A 24,637-nucleotide genomic window follows, 5' to 3' on the forward strand; every position below is an offset into this window, starting at 1 on the left:
AAGCAGTGTCTAAATGAAATCTTTTCAGACGGAGATCTTTTTTAAAGCAATAAAATGTTTAGCACCTTTTATCTCTATCTGTTTTAATGCACTTATTCAAGACAGTTTGGTTATGAGTAACTGTGAAACCCTCCAGGTCTTTTTTTCTACTCCCAGTTAAGAAGTGGAAAGCTAACATCAAAGCATGTGCTTAAAATCTGCAGAATAGAAATCATCCAGTGTCGCATCTACTTCAAAGTGTAGCCAACCTTTCTCATCTGTTTATTAAAAATATCTAAATGGAAGGAAACAACAGGCTTGAATGAATTTGAAGTACTATATATAGTGATATACAAGATACAATATTTCAGTTCATTCAAACTGTATAATTTTATTATCATTACACTCAGGTTGCTGTATTCATGCATATTTAACTACTAGATTGAAGACTAAAACTGGAAAAAAGACTAATTGCTTTGTTATTGTGAATGTATGTACACAGAGACCTCTTTGGAGGTTTCATCTACTAGGGTTTTCATGTACTTGGGTTCAACAGTCTTTGATGCAAAAGATTATGATGTTCTTCAAGACCATAACTGAATACTACTTCATTTTAGAAAGAACCAGTATATGACAGGTACTGCTACTAAATCAAAGGCTGTTTTCTGAGGTAATTACTTGAAGGTCTACTCGTGGAGATACTGAGTGAACATTACTTCAGTGCACATTTGAGAATCTCCGGTATTCCAAAGAGGCCCTTTCCCATTGTTTTGCAACTCAGATAAGTCCTGATACATACAATTAACACACTTCTTTCCTTATCAAGAATTCTGAAAAAAAAAACCCTGAATTGACACAAGATGCCTGACATACTTCAGCATTAACCCACCCTCGTTGTTCTCACTTTCAGTAAGTACCTTATTTATTATTTGTATGTTGTCTGTATATTATAAGCTATTTGAGAAAGCTATGCAATCTGCTAAACATCAAAAAAAGGCATTTTTCTAATAAACAGCAGTAAAATATGCAGATTGGAACTCCCTATATAAAGAAGGATTCCCTACTAAAAGTGAAATTTTCTTGAAAAGACAGATAAGTTTGCTACACAAATGTTTCACTGCAGACCAGGAATACACTGGACAAGCAGATTACAATATTCACAATGATGGACTTCTGATAATAGTGCTTGTAGCTTCTGGTACAGACACAAAATGACTGTAGTGAAAGTAAGATGGGAAAACAGCATGAATGGGGTTTTCAAGTGATTGTTGGGAGAGAGGCTTCGATTTTTCCTAGGCAAGGAGTATCACTTCTTCTAACTCAAGCAGGAGCCAAGGGTGATGGAAAAGGGCAGAAAAGCATCTGCGTTTAAAGAAAAGCGCAGTCTACCGTAAGAGGGCGCCAGGTGATAACCCAAAAAATAGCTACAAAAAAGCAGGCTGTCAGTCAACAAATTCAGCTTTTCCATGTTGAATTTGTATGTAAGTTACCTAGGCAGATACCATTATATGTAGAAAACAGAATTTTGAAACTTACCTTTTCTACCGCAAATGTTCGAATCACATATTCAGCCAGGAGCTCTGTTTCTATTAAGGTAACTTTAATGTCTTTATATATCTCTGTGTCATCTGGCCAGTATTTGCAGCATTTGACCTTTTAAAAATACAAAAGAAATTAAGGTTCATTTATTACAGAAGGTTCATGCTGAATTCCTCCCTTATTTTTTCGCAGTGATTTATGTTTAAAAATTCAATCATGCACAAAACAATCATACCTTCTACATGTGCAAATAGTTTATGTTTAAAGGATATTAGCTTTTTTTTTTTTAAGGCAGCTTTCTGAGTTGCAAGTGGTATTTGTGTTGCATTTAGCAAAGAAAGGCAAATTTGTACCTAGCACAAGGGACATTTATATTGTGCAGAAGCCAGTTACAGTAACTGCTCATTTCCTGTGCTTTCCAGCTCAGGGTGTGTCCAGTGGGAGAAACTACCAAGTGGAGCTTTTTTCCCCAATTGCTACTCATTGATTTTTTAAAAAAATATCTTCCTACCTTCTAAAATGAAAAGGTGTTTTTTGAGCAGGAAGGATCTTCTCTAGTATTAGAAAAATATCTTTTTTTTTCAGATTAACTTTTCAAAGAGCCTATTGAGAGGTCAAATGACAAAACACAACACTTGAAGTCAAGAGATGAGTTTTATTTCTAGGCTTTAACACCGTTCCCCTAGACGACCCCAAACATGGGATTCATCTCACTCAACTCAAACTAAGGTGGGCAGGATGAACGCCCTCCAGAGCTGCCTTTATCTCTGTTAGCCATGAAGCGAGTCTAGGGGACCGCAGTAGCCTACACGTTCGCCTTGTAGGTGGCTAAGGCTAGGTGAGATGACTTCCCCTCCTCCTCTTACTAATTTCTGTAGGCTTCTGGAGCTGTGCTTTCTTGGCAAATTTATCCTGGATATGGAGACAGAAAGAAGGTGGGTTCTGTAAACTCTCTTTCAGATTTTCTGAGCCCTGGGGTGGTCTACATGGGATGGACTTCACAGTATTTAATGCATGCTTAAGGAAGGCATGTAATATTACTCTGCTGTTTTTTAAAGTGTGTGGCTGAGGAGATTGTATATTAGCATGCAGGTAACTAGACATACTTAAGACTTTTCACCTCCTTCCTGTCTGTGTGGACAAGGTGGTGGGTGGGGAAGCTAGCACATTAATTACATTGCCACATTTTCTTCTGCTCTATTACGGTAATAGCTATGCTATCAGCACCGCAACTGGCCATCGTCCAGTAGTGCAGTACGTGCTAGGAGTAGCATCTGTTATACATCTGCTATATGAAATGTTTTCTCTCTTTCTCCCCTTCTCTCACCGAAGAGAAAACTAAAAACTGATCGTTTAATACATGTAAGTGGACTGGTTTATTTAAATATAAGCTTAAATGGGTTGCGTTGAAAAAAACACTTCAAATTTTGAATGGAAAATTGATACAAAATTAAAAATATATTAAACTTCAAAACTGTAAGAGTACTTCTCAAACCCATTATCTTGCCAAAATATTTGGATTACTATTATGCCTAGTCTTGAGTAAGAGGTAAAAATGAAGCACATGTATATAATCACACAATGAAAACTGTAAAGCATGATTCAACAGATTTATTTATACAAACTCTAAGTTTAATATACACAGGATTACGCAGAGAGTTGAACCTTGTCCTGTCAGGCAGAAGAAAATGTCTTCCTCAAAAGTTGTTTCTAGTGAAGTAGCTGATAACCACTAACAACCTCTGTCTGGGCAGAAGATAGCTCTTGCCACACCAAACGGGTAATGTTGGCTGATGAAATCAAGAGTTTGTCAGGGCATGGCCAACAGTTCAGTAGTGACGATCTCATCAAATTATAAACCAAAGGAAACTCTTTAGCTGGATAAAATTTAAATCTGAACTGAGAACTGAGCGAAGGTTTAGAAAACACAGCCCTGTATCAGGATCCTCTTCAGCGAAAAGAGTGCCCTGATCTTAAGGACTGGCTCCCAGCCACAAAATTATACAAGCATCCTAACAGCTTATTCCTGCTTACACAGCTGGTAAAAAGCTCCTAGAGCAGATGTGAAGTTCACGTAGCTCTAAGCAGGTTTTTATTTATCGCTCTATGCCTGTCTTCAGACCTAGTAACTGCATTAGTATTGGCTGAGAAGCCTTCTTCATGTTTTCCTTAACGTTTCATCTGGTGTTAAACACAGTTTCAGGACTGTCGGCAAACAACAGGTCACACAGCCCCCTTCCGCGGGGAGAGCCCCGCTGTGGGGGCATCCCACAGTACCCCCAGCGCTCCAGGACCAGGCGCCAAGTTTGTCAAAACTGCTTCCCTCCACTATTGCACTGGCTGGGGGCGGACAGGCCCTCAGTAGGGACAAGATGGTTCCCAGCATCAACATCAGCCCTAGGGCCCCTCTCCAGCTTACAGGGGAACCATCCCAAGGGTGCCTAAGCCTCAGGACCTCCAGCAAGCCTGTAGTCATCTCCCATGCCTATCCGTTGGCTACAAGCTATGAACAACCATTTTAAAAGCATTAAAAAGAACTGCAAGCAGTTGCTGCTATTATCTAGTGTAGCATCTACTTGATGTTTATTTAGATTTTATCTTGTTTGGAAGTATTTCCAAAAAACCCTGTGATAGGGGCCATACGAAACACATTGAAGACTCATTGTTTTGTCTGTACTGTTAAAATAATCCAGACTCTTCACCCTGCTCAAATCTCTCCTGCCAGCAAACTCACCCTTTACAGTCACTGCTGGGAACTCTCTGAAGCGGGTTTTTCCTGCCTACCTATGACTAAGATGAGTTTTTGCCTCTCCATGCAGAATAAGGCAATTCATACTGCTGGAGCAGCCCACTGACAACCTCGTCTCTGGAGCCAATCTCCTTTTCCTGCCTATTCCCTTATCCTTTCCATAGGTGGACTCTGAGCCACACAAACAGGGCCAGCGCACGTATGGCAAAGGAAGCAGCTGCAGCAGTGCTCCTCGTCGCAGCATGACCAGTGATCAGCACAGCTTTTGTAGCTAACTTTAGCCTCGTTCCTTTCTGATGGGTGCCTGCCATCCTCAAAACGGCGCCAATTTAGTAAAATAAACAATTGGGAGGGGGGAGAAAAAAACTGGCTGAATTAAGTTGCTCAGCTTTGAAGGAAAACATGCCTGTTTCTATCTTGGTAAGTCTAGACAGGCTGGATTACAACTAAGGAGGAGGGACACTTAGAGAGCCCAATTTAGAAGGGCACAGACCTCACCACCTTTTGCCTCAACTGCCAGATTCGCATCCCCTCTTTCTTTAAACCTTATTTAAGATGATCCAGTGGAATAATTCAGGAAGCATGGGGGGATGCGGTGGCAAAGTTACAGCCCTTGGTGCCTCACACAGCTCGGGCCCTCGGGGGCTTTCTCATTTCCTTGCACAGGGATTTTGGGCACAGAGCAGGCTGGAGCCGAGCAGGAGGATCCACGACAACACAATTTCCTGAAAACTCTCCCTACTGGAATAGGGGCTGTAACAGCTGTGGGAACAGTGCCAGAGCTGCAGTCAGAGCCACAGACCAACACTAAGCGATTCACTTACTGGGAGAAAAAAAAATTAAACTTTTTTTTTTTTTAAATTCAGGTTTTTTTCCCTCTACTTTTGGCTCCTGTCCCGCAGTGCAGCTGCACGTGGTGAGCTTTATGCACGGGAACTTGATGGACTTCCAATGAGCCAAAAGTTAAATAAATGCTTAAAGACCAATTTCTTATCTTCCCCAGGACCTCTCAAATAAATACAGAGGGGTCTTAAAGAGGGAAGTAAATTAGTGTAAATGGAAATCACAATCATAAATGTTTATTGGATCAGGGCTTTTATTTGTATAAGGAAAGACAATTGCAACAAAATAGAATATGGTTTTACTCGTCTAATATGAGGAATACTGCTGGCAACATATGTTTGCCCAGTTTTTCTTTTTAGCATAGCTTTAGCTACTGTGTCTTGATGAATCTCTTTCCCTTTGTATAAATATTTGGTACATATTTTACAAAAAAACTACAAACAGAAGGTTTAGCTAAATAATAGATACAGGAATCTAGAACTGAATATTAAATACATTAGATTTGTTTTTTCACACAGTTGCCATCATAACCGTAAATATCAGCCACAAAATAGAAAACATAATTTGGAAATCTCATCTAAGCAGAACTATAATTGAGAGTTTGTTCAGATACACCCCACATTTATATCCTAACATATTGCCAAAAAATACAGATGTTCATCACATGATGAGGTAAAAGGGTGATTGCCAGAGACATAATGAAAATGCTCTGGTTTAATCTATTCATTCCAAGGTACACTGCCCAATTGTTCCATACATGCTTATTTTACTAATAATTTTAGAGATTTGGAGAAGATCATTATCTACTTCCCCTCCCCCCCAAAAAAAACCCCCAGAGAAAAACAGTGAGAAAATACGAACTAACAATAAAGGTGAAAAGTTGTACTTGCTATTTCTAAATATAACAAACAATGCAGGAAGTAGATAGATAATGAACACAAATTGTGACTTCTGAAGCAGTGTATTTAGCCATTTGGCAATGCAACACATCTAGCTAAAGGCAGTATGAAAGCCAGGACAATAATTCACTTCCTTAGAGGCTTGAAATAGGAGGAATATTACAGAATTGATATGTGAGCTGGCTGTGAAATTTACTTTATAGTTCCTACAGAACAGTTTAAATAACACTGATTATTCAGAGTGTCCAATTTGCTTTGATTCTGAAATACTCTTAGTAAAAGGTGATATAGCTGGCTATGCACTGCATGGATTGTCATTAGTGAAGAACAGTATTATATATTCTAATTTAAAATTAATCCTGAACTAAGTAAGGATTATAAGACAGACATAAATTTTTGAAATGAAATCTCTAGGACGTAAAATGAAAAAGCCAACTAAGCTCACCAGTGAAAACTTTTTACAGGCTTTAGAGGTATAACTAGGATAACAATGTATACTTTTATGTGACTGACTTGAAGTAAAAGAACATCCAATAATTGAAAGTACTTTTATTTAAATACTTCCGAAACAAAAAATATATTGTGATTAAGAACATTTCATTAGTTATTAAAGCAATCTTTGACAGAAGATTAAATCCAGTCTTTCTTTTTCACAAGTTCCTCACTTTCTTTCTTTCTTTGCCTTTGAGCAAGTCAGTTAATTGATCTATACCTCATTTTACACTTTTCTAAAAGAGGCACAGAAGAGTATTGAGAAATACAACATTTAAGATACTGTTTGGCACCATCTGATGAATGGATCTGTATAAAGGCAACCAGCAGTCTTTCTGTTGTTCACTGCTCCCATACCGGGAGAGATCTCTGTAAATTTTATTAGCTCAGTCTAATTTCTTCCAGTGATGACTCAGAGCTATCTGTCCCCATCTCCTGCTGCCCTATGTCCCCTTGAAGTAGCTAGGTCGATCCACAAGTGCAATCCTAGGTTGCCGGCTGGATGCCCTCTGATTCAACTTCTGCCCAGAACAGTTGGCTTTCCGGACATGTCTGGTAGTAGCAATATGCTACCTGCTTTTCACTTGAGGGAATCAGTGTGATGCCTTTGAAGAATCACGTATACTGCTGGCATACTACCAACTGATAAAATTAAGCTGACAGGCCAAATCTGGCCTCTGCAGGCATATTTTGGCCATAAAACAAAATTATAGGAGGATTGCTTTAGGTGACCCACGCTAAAGCTATTGTAGTGTTCCTGCCTCCATTGCGAGTACAACAGAAGAATTTGGATTGCCTCTATTTCATTACCTATGTTTGAGCACTGGTTATTCAAAAAGGGTGTAAATCAGTCCGATTTAGTAAAGCCCTGGTGGGGAAGAAAGGCTGACCGCAGAGCACTGTCATTGAGAAGGGTGGTCCCATGCCAAGAGGAAGGCTGGTATGATGGCTATGGGATTAGTTGGAGCTCCTCAAAGCCTCTCTTAATCCCTTGCACGACCATGAAATCATGGACATACTACTCAGATCCTGTGCTCTGATGGGACTGATGTGCCTGCACAGAGCAGAACAGCAGGCACATAGAAACTTGTTTCTGTTCCAAGAGCAAAATCCTGCTGTTAGCTCAGCTCCAGAGCACTGGTGGGTCAGCTGGCCAGCTTCTGGCACCAAAACTTGCTCAGCTGATCCTGGGCTGCAGAGCTCTACACATTGCTTTACTGTGCCAGTGCCTCCAGTACCCTTCTTCCTTCACAGAGATATGCAGAGATTAAGTACCCTAGACTGCTGAGGAGAGCAGACCTGCAGTGGTGAAGCCATTTCAATAGTCCAGGCATTTCCAAGAGGAACTTGAGGCTGTCTTTGCAAACTGCACTTTCACTCGCATTCAGCACCTTGGCAGCATTGTAGCAGCCAGCCCAACATGGGTATCCAGGTATTTGTGTATCCTTAAACCCCTCTTATTTACTCCTCAAAATGAATTATCTCAACTGGTTTAGTGAGTATTAAGATATTCATCTCAATTGATTAACCTTCTCTGAAACATTGTATTTACTGGAAGCAAGAGAATGCAGCAAAACACTGAGAGATGAAAGCACGTCTGCTTTGAGTTACATGGGACAGTGCTAAGGGCATGCAGGTTGATGTCCTGTTCAATGGTGTGAATATTGCTAATCTGTGGACATCTTTATTAAATGATTACAAATGATTCCTTCTCTTTCCTGAGGAACAACAGCCAACTTTTTTCCCTAAGGATTCCTCCCTCGCTACACATAATGGAATAAGGCCAACTTGTTATTTCTGGTTAGAAGTTTAGAAAGCTAAAATCTGTTTTGACTACTAAAAGGATGCTGTCGTTCAGTGACTTGCAAGATTAATGATAGTTTTATGTTACTGAATTCTTTCTTTTTTTCTTGTTGACACTGGGTAAAAACACTGTTACAAACAAGAAATACTCAAAATTTACTGAAACCAAAAATAAAACAAAACAACAGAGTATAACATACCATATACGTAACATTAGCATAGTTCCAAGGCTTTCTGCGTAAACGCAAATAAGAATAAAATTATCTCTAGATGGGGGAGGACACTATATATAGGTTTTAGAAGCCCAGATTAGAATTACTAGAGGTAGGGAAAGGTTTAATGCAGCAAGCTTTTTCTCCGTTGTCTCTAAAACATTTTTTTCTTTCTTTCAGAGGAAAAGCTGAAATAAAATCTTTGTCACCAGTGTGCTTACAAACTCTTTGGCCTATCTCCTAAGGAGCACTAATGCCAATATCCTGAACTAATTCCAGTGTAGGTAATTTGGCTCATTACATTTGGAGGTAGTTTCAATTAGATAGAGTGTTCTTCCATTTATACTAAATACAAATGTGCTGTTTGTGAGACGTGCTAAAGAGTTCTTCTGTTTCACCTCTGCAATACCTCTGTAATGGGTGAACTGAATCTTAAATACAACCTGAATTTACCTTCATTTATTAGAGGGCTCTTTCTGTACAGAAGATTCTCAAAACCTGTAAAATGTGAACTTCATAATAGGTCTGCATCAAAAAATAAAAAAAGGTGGCAAGTCCACTAGAAATTTCATATGGAGGTAGTTATGCTGCCGGAATTTCCTATGAAGTTTTCATTTGGCTCTTTTAATATGTTTTCAATATGAAGTCTGCAGATGGCAGTGCCATGATGTGACATATCAACCGCAGGTCCGGTAAAAACAGCACAGGAAAAGCCAAGCCACCAACTTCATGCCTTCTTTTTTTTTTTCCCTGCCCACATGCAGCTTTGCTCTGGCCATTCAGTGAACGCCAGCGCAGAAGGATGCCTCTCGCGCTTCTGGTCGCTCTTCTGCCACCCCCTTCCCCATGCAGCAGTGGCCCAAGCACGCCCTGCACTGAGCAGCCGTGCCGGCCCCTGGCAGAGAGAAGTCACCCAAGAGCAGTGTGAGATGGCAATCAGGGGAGCAGCTCTCTTGGGAGATAAGATGCCAGTGAGAGGCTGCTTTAGTAGCGCTAAGGTGTGCGTGCAGGAGTGGGGGCTATTCACCACTACATGGCTGGCCTTCGGTCTCCTGTTTGTGTCACATCTATTCTCGTGTAGTCAAACGTGCCTCCTTTCAAACACAGGGTCTTTTGTGTGCTCATTAACACTATTAGCACTGGCTGTTTTCTAATTCTCAATAATAATTGCAGAACTCTAATTACTGTAATTATTATGCTCATGGCATCAGGTTTTATTTTTTATAATTATATCCTGATTTTTTTTCGTAAATACTTTGTTATATTAAAAGCACGATAGACAATCATGTCTCCAGCAGTGCATTTATCTATCAGCCACTTCCACTGAATTTCATCAGTGCATTTCACCATTTATTAATCAGATACTACTAAATTCCTCCTGCCTCAAGGAAAAACAAGGAGTGGGAGAGGAAGCGACTACTGACAGAATCTAATGACAAATGATGTGACATGCCAAGTTTGATTCTGCCAGCTAAGGATCACTACCAGCCCAACAAGAGCAAAGATGGAGGTGACAGCTGGATGGCACAATTTAATATATTCTCAATCTTCCCGGTATACATTTTTAAGGAGGAAAGATACTTTCAATGTGTGCACACACTGAAATATTTCAAGAAGCGGCCTGAGACTTTGACCAATATATAAAGACCTCAATTCTATTTCCATCACTTTCAGCTGAAGATCTAGCTATAACAGCAGTCTCTTGGAGTGAGCAAGAAATTTCTTGTGCCTGTTTTCTGATCACCCCTCCACTGGTGTGATAAAAAGTTTGGTTTCCCCTAGAATAATGCACTCTGTTATGTTAATTCTTTCAGGAAAAGATGTCTGAAATTAAACTACTATCTTCAGTTGCTCTATCATTTATCAATAGGAACATGGAGGCCTCTTGCGTTAATATAATATAATATATGCATTATATATATCATATATATATAATAATATAAATTATTTTGAAATTGCCCATTATCACAATGGTATATTTCTATGAATCTTGGTTTTGCTTTTTATTCTTTAGTCTGTGCTTTGCAAAATTCTGATTCTTGCACTAAGCTTTACATGTATTACACCTTTAATTACTTGTCATTCCCTTTTTGCAAACTTCTTTGTGAGTGGAAAGTTAACCCCAGCATGAGGAGGACAGAGACTTTTATCCCTGTGCCTCAAGGGCAGCTTATTTGTTAAGCTTTTTGTAAAAGTTTTCCTAGGTCAACCTAGGCCAATCTTAAGTAAAAACCACTTCATCATTTGTTATCAAAGAACTGTTCATGCAACTCAGCAATGATTTTTCTAAATGACTGTGGGACCTCATTTAGATTTTTAATAAACAGTCACATTCTAATGAGGTCTTCATAAAACTGACTAAATATGTTTAGAAATCATTAGCTTAAATTACCAGTACAAAAGTCTCCTTAGGGAGCCCTGCAGATTTTGTGATAAGACTTCTGGCAGATGGATTAGTATAACAGCACAAGTGAGTTCTGAATTTCCACACAAACAGCATAAATGTGAGTGACTGGGTAACAGGCTACTAGATAAAGAGCTAAATGTCCCTCAGGTGGGTTCATTAAAGAGAGAAAACAATCAAAACACATTTCTGTGCCATTTAAATACCAGGTGCGCAGCAGTCTGCAGGTGCCAGAAACACTGACAAGGGTCCCTTGCTGGAACACACAAGAGCTTAAAGGGATGCATGGTTTTGACAAGTATGCCTCAGATAATGACAGATATTGGCAGATGTACCCAGACCCTGCTGGAGGGTAATGCAGGGACTGAGTCATTTGCAGCAGGTGCTTGCATTAGGGACAGCCTCGTGGTGCTTCCTCCGTCCGCAATTAAAATGGTCCTGATGCATAATGCTCCAGGGCAAAAAGCAAGTTCCTAGCACCGATTTAATGACTATCCAGCCAGTCCTGGTAAACAAATGCACATACGCCCCCTCAATGATTAATTCATGAAGGACATACGTTGTGTGGCAAACATGTTAAATAGATATTCCTCTTTTCTGAAAATGTAAAGGAATTTTCCTGGCTTCTCGACATAGAGTGGGCAAGAGGGTTAAAAAAGAAACACAAATAAAATCCTGTAAATGTTATACTAGCAATAGCAGTTGAAATAGAAAAACTCAAGGTCAGGAAGGTTACAATGTCTGCCCTGCAGGAGTGCGACCAAAAGGCCCATTAAAATCATTACTAATCAAGGTGGCACAGAGCTTGCGTTAGGGGTTGCGGGCCAGATGGTGTGTTTGCAATATGCCTCCTCATCGCTGATGGTTCCAGCTCTGGGAGTGGGATGGAAGCACCAACAGAGGAGTGACTGCCTTGCTTTGCGGCTCATTCAATCTCACTTCCATTAAAAGCTCATTTTAATTTCTCCTCTCCTATCTCAGCTATGTTGGCCTCCAGAGGGAGTGAGAACATGGCTGTTCTACTGCTGTCAGGAACAACGAAGCTGCAGGTCTGTGTCCCGCTGGGACTCTTGCACCCTGGAGAAACCTGCACCGTGCCACAAAACTGCTGCTGGCTGCTGGGGGGATGTGCTGCGTAAGCAAAGATTGCTGTGAGCTGCGGCTGCACCACCGGCGCCAAGCCTGCTGTCTCCCCTGGGTGACACCTGACAGTTCACTCTAACTGGTACTGTCAAACACTGACTTTAGGAAAACAGTAAGTGGCTTCATGTAGTATTTCATTATTTTTGTTCTAGATGCAAACCATCCCCTGAACATCCCTTTTTTAAGTTGTGTGCTTGGGTACTTATGAATCTGTATAAAGCTTTAATGAAGAAGATTCCTGAAGAGTTTTCTATTCTTAAAAATACATCCATTTTGGATTGGTGCATGACCATCCAACTATTTCTATCCTGCTCTTCACTCAGGGGACTGGATTTTTCAAGTGGCCTCCATGGTCTTTGCAGCCACAAATCCTATCTTTTTGATAGGATTTTTGATTTCAGAATAACAGTGGCATCTGATCTGTTGGCATGCTTGGACACACAGATATCTAAATGTTAGGTTTTCTATTAACAATTGACCACAGACATAAAGAAGAATAAATGGAGACTGTAAAAGTGAACTTATTAGAAAGGAGACAAGATCTGATACCTTGACTCACACTGCATAAATAGTGATCTCACTCCTGATGCAAATGTCATAGGGCAGAGGGATATCAGCCACTCCACCAGCATAAAATTAAAAACACATCTCAGAATCATGTGGCTCACATGAAGATACATGCGCTTGACTTCTTATTTCAACACTTCAATTTACAGTAACTGCAGCAGTTACAATAAAAGTTTTTTTTTTCTTTTCAGCTGTGAGCTAGACGCCCAGACCCCGAAGGAATTTTCCTGAAAAACATCCCAGATGAGATCCAAGACACCAGTGCACAGACGAAGCAGTAAATTAAAAGACTCAGTTATTGACTGTTGCGACAAAGAAAGAAAATGGTTCCATTCAATACTTGCTGAAAGCAAAATTAGCCACAATGAGTTGAGTAGAAGACCTACTTGAGAAGTTAGCAAGCAAAGAAAGAAAAGTATCAATCAGGTAACTAAAGCTTTCCTTTACTACTTAGCTCCTGAAGGAAACCTCCTGGTCAACAAAGTCAGTGTACAAAAGGGTGAAGCATTTTTTTTTCTGTTTTAGGCCAGAAGGTTTACAGAAAGGAAAAAACATACAAACAGGTTATTTAGACTAACATACCATGAAGAAGGTGCAATTTCATAGTTTAACCAATTTTTTTCAGAAATCTGTTCCAGAATCACTCTAGAAAAAACCCTCCAAAAGATGACCGTGTACATTATCCTGTAACAATTCCCTGGTTTCCCTTAATAGAAATGCTGTGACTAACATATATACAAAGATACAGCACTTTCCCTCTTTGGCTGTCTTTGCAGGCTGTGTTGTACAGAATGCAGCTTTATCAGTTGCTTTTTGCATTGTGCTGATGTTATCAAAGCCAAGCATTCAAGGCATGTTTAAAAATAATTGATAATGAACCTCTTAGCAGAGGCAGTCATAAATATTTTATGTGCTATACTCAGTATATATTGTTGATCTGCTATTTATTTTCCAAAAACAAACACCTTGGAAGTCCTTCATCTCTTCAAGTACAAAAATCACTTACCCTTCCCACTTCTACGAGATTAGTAACCATGATGATGCTGGCTGTGTTTTCATGCCATACCATCCTCCAAAAGTCATATATTGTCTCCTGCATTGGTCCTGAAATAATAAATCAAAGGAAGGTTACTTTCTGAAAGCCTCAGGATTGGAAGCTTGTTTCTGGGGAACTTTGAGAAACCGTGTCTATACACATATATTCATATCATTATCATCATGTTTTTCATTTAGGGTCAATTTCTTTTCTTGTCATCCCACCTATCTGCATTTAAGTATCTTCCCCCTGAAATAGTGCTCTGAAAGAAAGTTAGTTCTCCAACATTTAGGTATTTATCTCCCTAATACCCAGAATTGAAATTATAAAAAATGGATAACATTACTCTTTCTCGTAACAGTTGGATGATAACCTAGGGAAGGTGTATTTTGAATGAAATGAGCCTCAGTGGATTATGTGGCCTTTCCTGGTTTCTAACATTTTTCTTAGTATACACTATCCATCAAATTACCCCAACTCCTAAATTGCTCTTCCTGAAGTGAAACAGAAGTTACAGTTTTTTGCTGCAGTATATCATATTGCAAAATAGCGGGGAAAGCGGTAAAGTACCCTGGCATGACATGACAACAATGTCCTCCGCACAGCTTCCTGAGAAGCATGATGCTGAACAATCTGTGCACTTTGCAGCCAAAAATACATGTTTTCCTCTAGCATCATGCTAAAACTGGGAACATGGTCCACAGTAGCACAGGAAATGTTAATCACAGAAGTGTAAAATGTTGTGAATAATCAAATCATTCTCATATACACAGGGTCCTCTCTATTTCTACCCCGCTTGTCTGCCATCACATACCCTGTGATGTTCAGTGTGCCACCCCAATTTTAAACCACTGGTTTAAAATCACTGAGCCGAAAAGAATGAACAAATGTAAAATACTACTAATTACTATAAACTCGACATCCACAGTGAATCCATCACTGAACTGCCACACTGCAGTAAGCAATTAGTTGCTTACTTAGAGGAATGCCATAAATCAATTAACTGCAGGACAAACGGATAAATGTATGGGCCTAAATTCTCCTCCAGTGAAGAACCCAACACTCTTCAAGCATTACGAAACCTTGTAGCGACAAACTAGGGCAGCGTCCAATGGAGAAAGAAGTTCTGGTACTTTGAGCTCTTGAAAACACAATTTTCAGTATCGTTTCAAAAATAATGAGCTTTTGAAAATAAAATTTTCACTCCAAAAGTGAAGTTCTTTGCAAGCAATGTAATATTTGTGTTATACGCAAGTCAAACGCAACTTGCTAGGTCAACAACACCCCAATTATGAGGTAACTTACTTAGAACTCAAGTTTAAGAAAAAAGGCAGTTGTGATTTAAAATTTCTATCTGTGTTTTCAAAATATACTTTGATTCTCAGCAATTCCAAAGCATAATACTATGTGCACAGATCCTTTTAAACAGTTACCTATACTTCCCTACTTTCTTTCTCTGTGTTTAAAAATGCTGCATACAGAGTTAGTTTCACTGGTTTCCCTAAAGTCAGTAAACTTTTCTTTTACTTGTGTTGGTAACAGGAGAAAAAGCCATTTGAAACAAGTAGCTATGACTGTAAGAATACAAGAAATGTCAAGAAGTCTCACAGTAGATTCCATGTGCGATTCCAAAACTGGAGACCTTTTTTTAAATATAAAGCACAAAACAGCTGACATTTTTGAGAGATTTTGTTCTGAGGTATGACAGATTTATAACACTCTCCACCATCTGGAAACTTACAGTAAGTATCTCACTTTTACGTAAGTGTCCTGGATATGTTATACAGAATTTGTCCAGGTGCATTTTTGGATGTTGCGGTAAGACAATTAATGGACATTATATTGAGTATTTAGTTTACTTGTGTTTTTATTAACATAAGAATCAATATAGCTTTTTGAGCAATTAAAGTCACAACACAGCACTAGAAAGGTCTTGGACCAACCTCTCCTAATGGTAAAAGGAAAGACTATTTTACTTGCTGTAGGATAATATTATCTCTGTAGAGCTCCTTCTTTCCTCTCCAACCTCAAATAACCAGCAAAATTACCACTCCTATCACCTTTGAAATAATGTAACTAACGACAGGATTACAGAGAGACAATTTTCCACAGTGTAATGCCCTGAAAGGAGCCTGAAAGTTCATGAGACATGCCAACATTACCTAAGCTTGATAAAGGACAAAAGGTAACAACATTGTTGCATCAAGAATCCTGATTTACAACCCAGTTTCATGGAGAAAATATAAATGGCTCCACTGTATGCTGTCACCATAGGATTATGTGATGTTTCAAAATTGTTCATCTGAATATGTTTTTGATAAAGCTGCAGGAAACATGAGAAAAGATCCTCTGTCTACACCACCCTGCTTTCTTCCCCTTCCAAAAAGGTAGAACCCTTGAGAAACTGAAGCAGCAATGTAGCAAGTTTCTTTATGCATTTCAGACAGTTTTCTTTCCTACAGGTTCACTTGAGATATGAGATGGTTGGGCCCTATTTCGTAACAGTCAGTTCTCTTTGACAGTTCTGGGATAACCTGCAGCATTTTTTTTCCTGAATTTATTTCCCCAGTCAGCATAATTTGTATTGTGGTTTAAAGATTCCTACATTCCAGATCCTGAAAACACAAACCACAGCAGGGGAGAGATCCTAAACACTAGTTCTTTCCTAAAGATTTTGAGTTTGTCTTTCTTTATAAAGAAAAAAAGATAATAAATTCTGACAAAAAGGAATCTTGAGAAAAAGTAATAGGCCAGAGAAGGAGCTGACCTCTCAGAAGTCTTTCTTCTAAAAGAAATGTCCTATTCTGCAGTGTGGGGTATGCTCATCTCAATCTTACAAGCCAAAAAGTAAGATAATGATAATTAAAAGTGCTCGACAGTATTTTCTGCTCTCCTTGACTATTTTAAAGCATTTCCTTGTTTTTGCTATCCAGTTCTTACAGCTTGCCTCCAAACTTCTTTCATATTCAGGACATTGAAAGGAAAAAAAACAACCCAAACCCCACCTTAAAGTCTCAGAAAGTAATTCTTTTCTACTCCATTTTTCTTTTCTTCTTGACATTTTTCAAATTATTTTCTGACATATGAATAAATTATTACTCTGTCATTTGTCTCCAGACACAATTGAAAAGCATTAGAGGCTAGGTAGGGTTGGAGGATTTATTGTCATGAAGAGCTGAACAATTTGATTCCAGAGACTCATGTTAGGCAGAGAAAGAGCCTATAATTGTTCTAAGAATCAAGTTAACAAATGTGAGCACAACAGGCAAAAAGGTTATTCTCAGCAGCTGCCCCCTTGCAGGAGGAAAAGGTCTGAAGACAGGATACTGCATTGCTTACCAGTAAGCCTGTGGCATACCCCAGTAGCTACACAATACAGTAGTTGGTATCAAAGGTTTCTGCTGTGAAAAAAAACCAACAACGTATTGCAACCAGAAGGTGCAAAGCAGAGGAAAATAAGAAAAACCCCTCAACCTCTCCCCAGCTAATTAAATGCATTATTGAAAAAACTCAAAGGAAATGATCAGTTGAATATATCACAACCATTAGTTGTATTTACAAGTAGTTCTTTGCTGCTGCTCTGGGAATGCAAACATATTAGGAAATGGAAAATTACACAGCTTTTAAAAATGGTTTAAAACTTTAAGAAACTGTTTCTGTACACAGAGCTTTCTAGATCCTCCATTTCTGCTTGTTACTGTAAGATGCAGTTTTAACAACTGGTATATCTACTGAGGTATGGAAACCATTTGAAAGTGATGGACTAACCTAGAATATAGGAAAAAGTGCACAGATCTAGGAAAGAAAGCGAACACACAATGAAACAAGTAAAACCTGAATCCTGAAATGTCACTAGCATCTATTCTGACTGGGGATTGTAAATCTATGAGTAATTTTTCATCTTCTAGAAAAGAAAACAGCTTAAACCATGAACAAAGAGCTTCTAAAATCTTCTTCCGGAATACATAACATTTGGTCTGCCTGAGACAAAATTAAATGATAGATATTAGAAATGTGTAGAAAATGAATAGATACCTTGAAGCTCCAGAAGCTCCCCAAGGATAATGCATGGGCAAGAGTAGCATTGCCACAAGTTGATGGAAGCAGTGGATTGAGAGGATGCAAGACTTAAATCTTCAACAGCAGAATAAACTGTATCTTGAAAAGAATGCAATAAACCTCCTTCCGTCCAGTACTAGCTTCTATCCAGTATGAGGAGGTGGTTATAAAACAGTCCCCTCACCTACCGGCTACTGTAATTTCCAGGAGCAATGAGAACTGTGTTCCCCTTTTACTGAAGAAAAACTTGCTACAAGCACTGTGACTGCCTAGCACCTAGGCACTCGGGGACAACTAGCTAACAGGCCTCCACAGAGCATGCTGTGCTTCAGCTCTTATTCTTTATTACATATGGTCCATTAAAAATAAACTTGACATACTGTAAAATTTTTCTTATTAACCGATATGGTTGCATGGCTAAAAAGGCAAAGGGCAATCATTCCTTCTGCAAATGCAGCGCCAAAAAGTGCCCATTATGTAGTAAAAATCATTCAAAATATGTACAAAAGTGTAAAACCAAAGATAAATAAACCAAAAATAATTACTGGGAGAAGAGCATACAAGCTATTAGATTTTTAAGTTCAAGAGTGCTCCTTTCCCTAATTAATCCTTAGATGCAATAAACTAACTGTTAGCAGGATAACTTATGGAGAATTCCACAGCAGGAAACAAAATTACAGGGTTACTAATATTCTGCCAGTCCAGTGATCTGATTATCCGTAAGTATGTGTTAATTGCTCTTTTCTGTCGAAAACTGCAGTTAAATGTTATTTTAAGCCATAAAATTCACTGACTGCAGGCAACGGAACATCTCTCTGAACTAAAATACATTCTTCCCCTACTCAGTGAGGCACCATGGCCAAAATTTTATCCACAGGAATTACAAGCATATCGTTAGGTGATCAGGTTTTCACAAGTGTTCAGTTCAGTCAGCCTCCCATTTATCTCACTGGAAGTGCTCAAGTGGTCAGCAGCTCTAAAAACCTCAATACCACTAAGTGTAGACTAAAGAGTGTAAGATTAAGTTTCACTTTTTGTTTTAAGTCAATTTAAAATAGCCAGCATACCATAAAGAAAACTGATAGATCTCGCTTGTGCTGATTTAGCCAAAATAATCACATCAATTACCAAGATAAAGCACTAGCTCACTATTTATTTTATAATTGTATAGCCACTGCTGTACAGCAGTACAGCTGTACACAGCCTCATCTGCGTCCTCCCAAAATGAGCTAGTTTCTGAATGGGAGATGTTTTGTTTCAATCTGATCAGTTGCTCGTAATCTGATTTGTCAAGACCAGTCTTTACTATATTCTTGTTAAACATATCTGCTAGTACGTATTTAAATGTCATTCACCCTTCCAAGAATCCTGAAGGTTTTAGTGCCTCCATGGGGTAAGTTCACAACAAAGCTCCTCTCTCAAAACTTTAAAAACTCGGGCAATGGTCATGCAGTCTTTCTGCAATAATTCCTCTCAAAGTAGATTTGGATACTTTTCCACCATAAAACGTACACTTAAATTGAGTTGAATTCTTTTTAAAGGCTTATACAAGAATATATTTTTATAGGGACAACATGTATGCTTATCTCCATACTGTGAATAATTTTAAAGGCTGAGATAATGCCATGATTGAGACATCACTGAAGCACAAGGGCCCACCATTAATAGTTATCTAAATGCATACAGATCAGTCTTTTATATCTTAAGGTATCAACAAAACAATAATAAAAAAAATCAGGTCATACAATCTGGATGCTTCTAATGCCTTAATTAAAGTCCTCACAAGTCTGAGGACAAACTAAGACAGCAGAGAGGGTAACGTGTACCCCAACCCAATGCACCTATTCACTTTCACTGAAGTCTCATACAGGCCTGTCACTGTAAGAATTATCATACCAAAAGGCAATAGTCATTAGTGCTGGCAGAGCTTGGCCATAAATGCTTCAGTGTTATTTATTAATGGCTGGTTTCTAGCTGCCATATTTCACTATTAGCTGTTATTTGTTGCTACTGCACATCCCAGCCCCAGACATTTTGTGCACTAAAGAATCGAGATGAAATTAAACAAAACCCTATAATGAGCCAAAGAAACACATTCTTGCTTTTATGACTTTTATTTCATTTGATTTATACTGTTGATACAGACTGTGATGATGTAAGAAATGCACATTCTAATTTTAGCCTTAAGCATATTAATAATTATGTAATCTTAACCAGGACTGTATTGTAATTATACAGCTATGCTGACCTTCCTGATAAAGCTTTCCTGGAAATCTCTCCTGCCTTAGGAAAACACAAATAAACAAAGCTGCTGATGAGCTTTCCACAAAGTTGGTACACATTAAGTATGTTAAGCCAGCAGGCAGCCCAAGCAAGGAAGCCTGAGGCAATGGCTAGTCTTATGTCAGGTAAGGAAAAAAAAACCCTCAGTTTTAAACCTTATTTTAACTGATTCCTCCAAGGAGCTAGGTTCAGAGACGGAGCAGAGAGGTGCCAGTTGTTTGCAGAGGCTGTAATTAACTTATACGGAGGCAAGAACATCATTTTACAGATGACCATTCTACCAGAACATTATGATATGATTCATGAATAAAAAATAATACTAGTTTTAAATCAGGCTTAAGAACATACTAGCCACATTAAACACTTGCATAATCTATATTTGAGGCATACACAGTTAGTCCTCCTTTTTTTTTTTTTTTTTTGGCCCTTGCAAGGGTACTACCTTACAATGCAAAAAACAGAAAACGGTATGCAACAAGACTCTTCCACAGTAGGTCACCTCAGCTACACTCAAGTGGGTTAATCAGGACTGAGCTATGAATTTAAAATGGTTTTTTCGTGATTTCTAACCTTAGATGGACTGCCAATAAGAAACAGATCTGACTGAATCTTGTTAGGTTGATGTTTCAGGAAAACACTGCTTAGAAAGCAAGTTGAAATGCTTTACTGGGATAAATCCTGGCCAGTGCAGATACAGGAAGCATAAATGCTTTCTGCTATATCCTTCATTAAGGAGAAACACAGTCTCCTCTCATTATCAGCCAAGGACAGCAGAGTGAATAATAACTGGCTGATTTTCAAGCGCAAACTAAATCTTACCTGCTCCAAGCTAGGCAGTCAGCAAGCACTGCTGACTGCACATCACTATATGTGAAAACTGGCTTTCACAAAATGAAATTTTCAAACTGCTTTCAAGTGCCATTAGCTTTCAATGAGCCTTAGACTACTAAGTGATGGAGGTGCATGCAGAAATTTTATCTATAGCTCCCATGAGACTGAGCAGGGCTTCGACTGGACTTCCAGACCAACTCCTCCTATATTTATTCAAGGAGTCAGCACTAGATCCTCCACAGGATGAAGAAAAGGAGGAGACTGTTCTCTAAATCCTTCATCTCTTTCCAAACAGAAAGAGACAATAAAATCATTTGGCCTGTAATACAGCCTTTACAACGTGTGGTAGTGATGACCCACAGTGCTATTGCTTTATGAAATATATGCAAATGTTTCACTGCTGGCTTATATTAAAAACTCTATTCTAAGCTCCCAAATAATTTCATATAAAGATGCTTAGAAAAATATATCCTTTGAATATATGGACAAAAGCTGATTATTCTAGAGATTTTTTCTTTAAAATTGCTTAATTCACAAAACTAGATAATGAAGTCAAAAATAAATATTTTATAAGTATTTATACATAAATATACAAGCATTTTTTTTGTGTGTGTGTGTGTGTGTGTGTATAAAATTGGGTAGAGCTGGATCATCTCCCTTGCTGGCATTTCCTCTAATCCCATTCTGCACTGCTTCTGTGAGTAGTCAAAGGTTTTATGGGAATGTGCTACTCATTCTCTGGAATATCATATGACATTTTCTTTTAGTTATTGATACAGAATAAACTAGGCTGGAATATCACCCATCTCTATGCACTATTTTGTCTGCGTTATGGTACTATCTAGAAATCCCAGGCAGGGAGTGGAGCTCCACTGTAATAGGAGCTGTGTTACATATTAGATGCACATGAATATACAAAAGGTGCCCAGGACCCTCTGAGGCACAGTCTAACCATACCTGGAGAGACAACAGGAAGCAAGGTTGAGTTACAATGAACTGAACAGGCTTGGTACAATATGCAGCAGTCATGATATGCCAGTTCCTGAGCCACTTCTGAATAATCTTAACTGTCCCTGTTCCACATTTGTATTTCCACCATGTTCAGAAACAAACCATAGTTGCACTTAAATATAGTGTTAAATCTGAGACCAGACTTTGTGCAGTCTTGGCAGGTGCTATTTAAGACATTTTTATAACACTACCGCTAATGCTACCAGCTAACTTTCCATCTAATAAAGTGTTACACACTTATTGATTGACACTTCTCCATGGCTAAATTTCCAATACCAGCTCAGTTTGCTCTGTATCAACAAAATAAAATGAAAATGTCATATGATTTTCCAAAGAATAAATAGCACGTTCCCATAACACCTTTTGATGACTCACAGAAGCACTGCAGATTGGGAACAGAGGAAATGCCAGCAACAGAAATGGTCCAGCTCTTTCCAAGGTTAGTCTGAGATTAGGCAGAGCTGAATGCAAAAGGCATAAAAGGCATAAAAGCTGTGTAGGTAGCACTGCTGGCCACGTAAGTGTCACTATGCCATTCAAGGAAGCTGCTGCTTCTGATTTGAACTGAGAAAAAATTTAACTCCTTTTTAATGTAGTTCATCTAGTACAACTGAAGAACTCTTCCTTTCAGGTAGCATGTGTCCTGTAGAGCAGGGATATTAAATGGTTTGTCCCTCTCATTAATGTTTTTCTCAATATGGACAAATCCAGCCCAAATTCTGCATGACAATAATAGGAAAAGACCACATAGTACTCTTAGAGGTTATGTGCGATAACCCTGGTGAGGGTTATGCAGGATACCTGAGTCAGTTTGGGTTCTTGCATCTCTACACTGCACAGCTCAAATAAGTGCTTTACAGGAGCACTGCTAGGCAATGGCTTGCAAAGAATGTTTTCCAGTTTTTTCTTCTTATGAAACTGGAACACTTTTTGAATAACTAAAACTAAAACAGCAGGCCTTGGTCTCGTTCATGCCAGCAGAATGCACTAGCTACAGAGCAACAGAGTTAGTCTCGCTCGCCCGTGTCCTCTCTTTCTCTCTATGCCCTACAGACTTTTAACTGTTTAACAATTAAAGTCAAGCATGTCAGGAGAACAAAAGGGGGAGAACAGCAGGGGACTCATCTGGGAAGCTGAGATACCAGTCCGAATTGACACAGATCCAATAGAAACACGAGATTTCGGCTCCCCATCTGAGGTCAAAGCTCTGATCAGTGGATTATTCCAGGAGCTTTGAGCCCGCAGTTTGACCTGGAACTCTGTCTTTGCCAAAGCAGTCCAATGGAAAGTTGCAGTTTTGCTGAAGCAATGTTTTCTGATAAGAAAGCTGTTTTAGTTTCATATTTGTTTATTTTTCTCAATAAGAGTAATTTGTAACATAGAAATAGGAATACTTATTGATTACTCATACCAAATAGCCCATCTGAGCTTGGGAAGACAACCGGATATGGAATTTATGTTGTAAATAACATGCTGCCTGTAACATTTCCATCTTGAAAATTTCAGGTAATTGATTCGTTGGAGTAGGACCTTCATACTAACTTGTAATGCAGAATCAATTTTGATGATGGATGACAATTTTAAGATCATTTTATCCCCTTCCTAGAAGGTTCCTTAGGGAATGGACAAAAGAACTTAATTAGTCTTTTCCATTTCTTCTTTCTATTTTGGTGTTGAGTCAATCATAAGCATCAACATGTAATAAAATCATCACTATTCTTCTGCTCAAAAGTATGAGTTCATTCTGGCTACTTGTATCTTTCCCCAAGGACCTTACTGTGAAGGAATGCTGCCCATACTTGTAAGTAAGATATTCAGAAGCTGTATTTTTCAAACTTATACAGGAAGTTTAAATGCATTAGGATGAACACTTTAGCCAGATGAAAAAATAAGATAATTCAGTCTACATTAAAACACAAGTAAAAATGCTAGCGAATCCAAGTTTGTCATACTTTATTATCCTCACAGGTACCTCATGAGTGAGATATATCACTCACAATGTATTTTTCTATTTAAGCCTTGAGAACTTTGGTACATTAATTTCTTCCTCTGTCAGCCTAGCATTTATTAATATATTTCAGAAGTCAAGAAATATTCAGAATCAAACAAATTGATAAAGATACATATGAAGAACATTATCAAATATATGTGTATTGGATAATTTTCCTTCTAACTTCAGGACAAATACAGTAAAAATGAAATCTGCATGACAACAAATTCTCTCAGCACTATTGTCTGTTGTTATTTTGGGGAGCACATTGGTTAGTTCCACCACTTCAAGTACGAAAGGGCAACATTATCCTTTTTATTCTATTTTTGGTTATATTTTATGGGGGACCACAGTATTTGATGCATACTGTAAACAAGGAAAGCCATTCTAACGTGTACTGGATATATGCTTTGCAGAGAAACAGTAAAATGAGCCTACTTGCAACAGAGCGAGATTTAGTAGCAGCAGAGGGAATCTCCCCAAAGTCTACATCTGAACATGCAACTGCATGGAAAACACAGATGCATAAGGCAAGAAACTAATCCAATAAGCCTATGTCTTTTTTTCCAAGGCAGTGCTTCAAAATTATCCAGACTGTTACGAGCATTGGTGGCTGTATCAATGTGGAGAGATTTCAATTGCCACAGAAGGATGTAGAATAGAGAAAAGATGACAGGTTTCAAAGATCTGGATACGGTGAAGAGGGAAAAATAAGCTGCCCTATTTGTTTCCGGACACATTTGTTTCTGGAATACATTCTGTCTGTAAATGTGCTGCACCCTTGTTTCGCAGGAATA

General features: G+C 38.6%; 1 protein-coding gene across 16 annotated transcripts in view; it reads right to left on the bottom strand.

Annotated features, from left to right (window-relative positions):
* Positions 1-24,637, bottom strand: part of PTPRM (protein tyrosine phosphatase receptor type M) — a 482,698-nt gene that overhangs the window by 20,054 nt on the left and 438,007 nt on the right. For all 16 annotated transcript variants that reach the window (XM_064507225.1, XM_064507224.1, XM_064507229.1 and 13 more), the window contains 2 exons: positions 13,637-13,734; positions 1,516-1,632 (listed from right to left, as the gene is read on the bottom strand). In XM_064507225.1, coding sequence (XP_064363295.1) covers positions 1,516-1,632; positions 13,637-13,734 — 215 coding nt within the window. The remainder of the gene's footprint in view (positions 1-1,515; positions 1,633-13,636; positions 13,735-24,637) is intronic.

This window comes from Dromaius novaehollandiae, chromosome 2 (genome assembly GCF_036370855.1).
Source record: "Dromaius novaehollandiae isolate bDroNov1 chromosome 2, bDroNov1.hap1, whole genome shotgun sequence".
NCBI lineage: Eukaryota > Metazoa > Chordata > Aves > Casuariiformes > Dromaiidae > Dromaius > Dromaius novaehollandiae.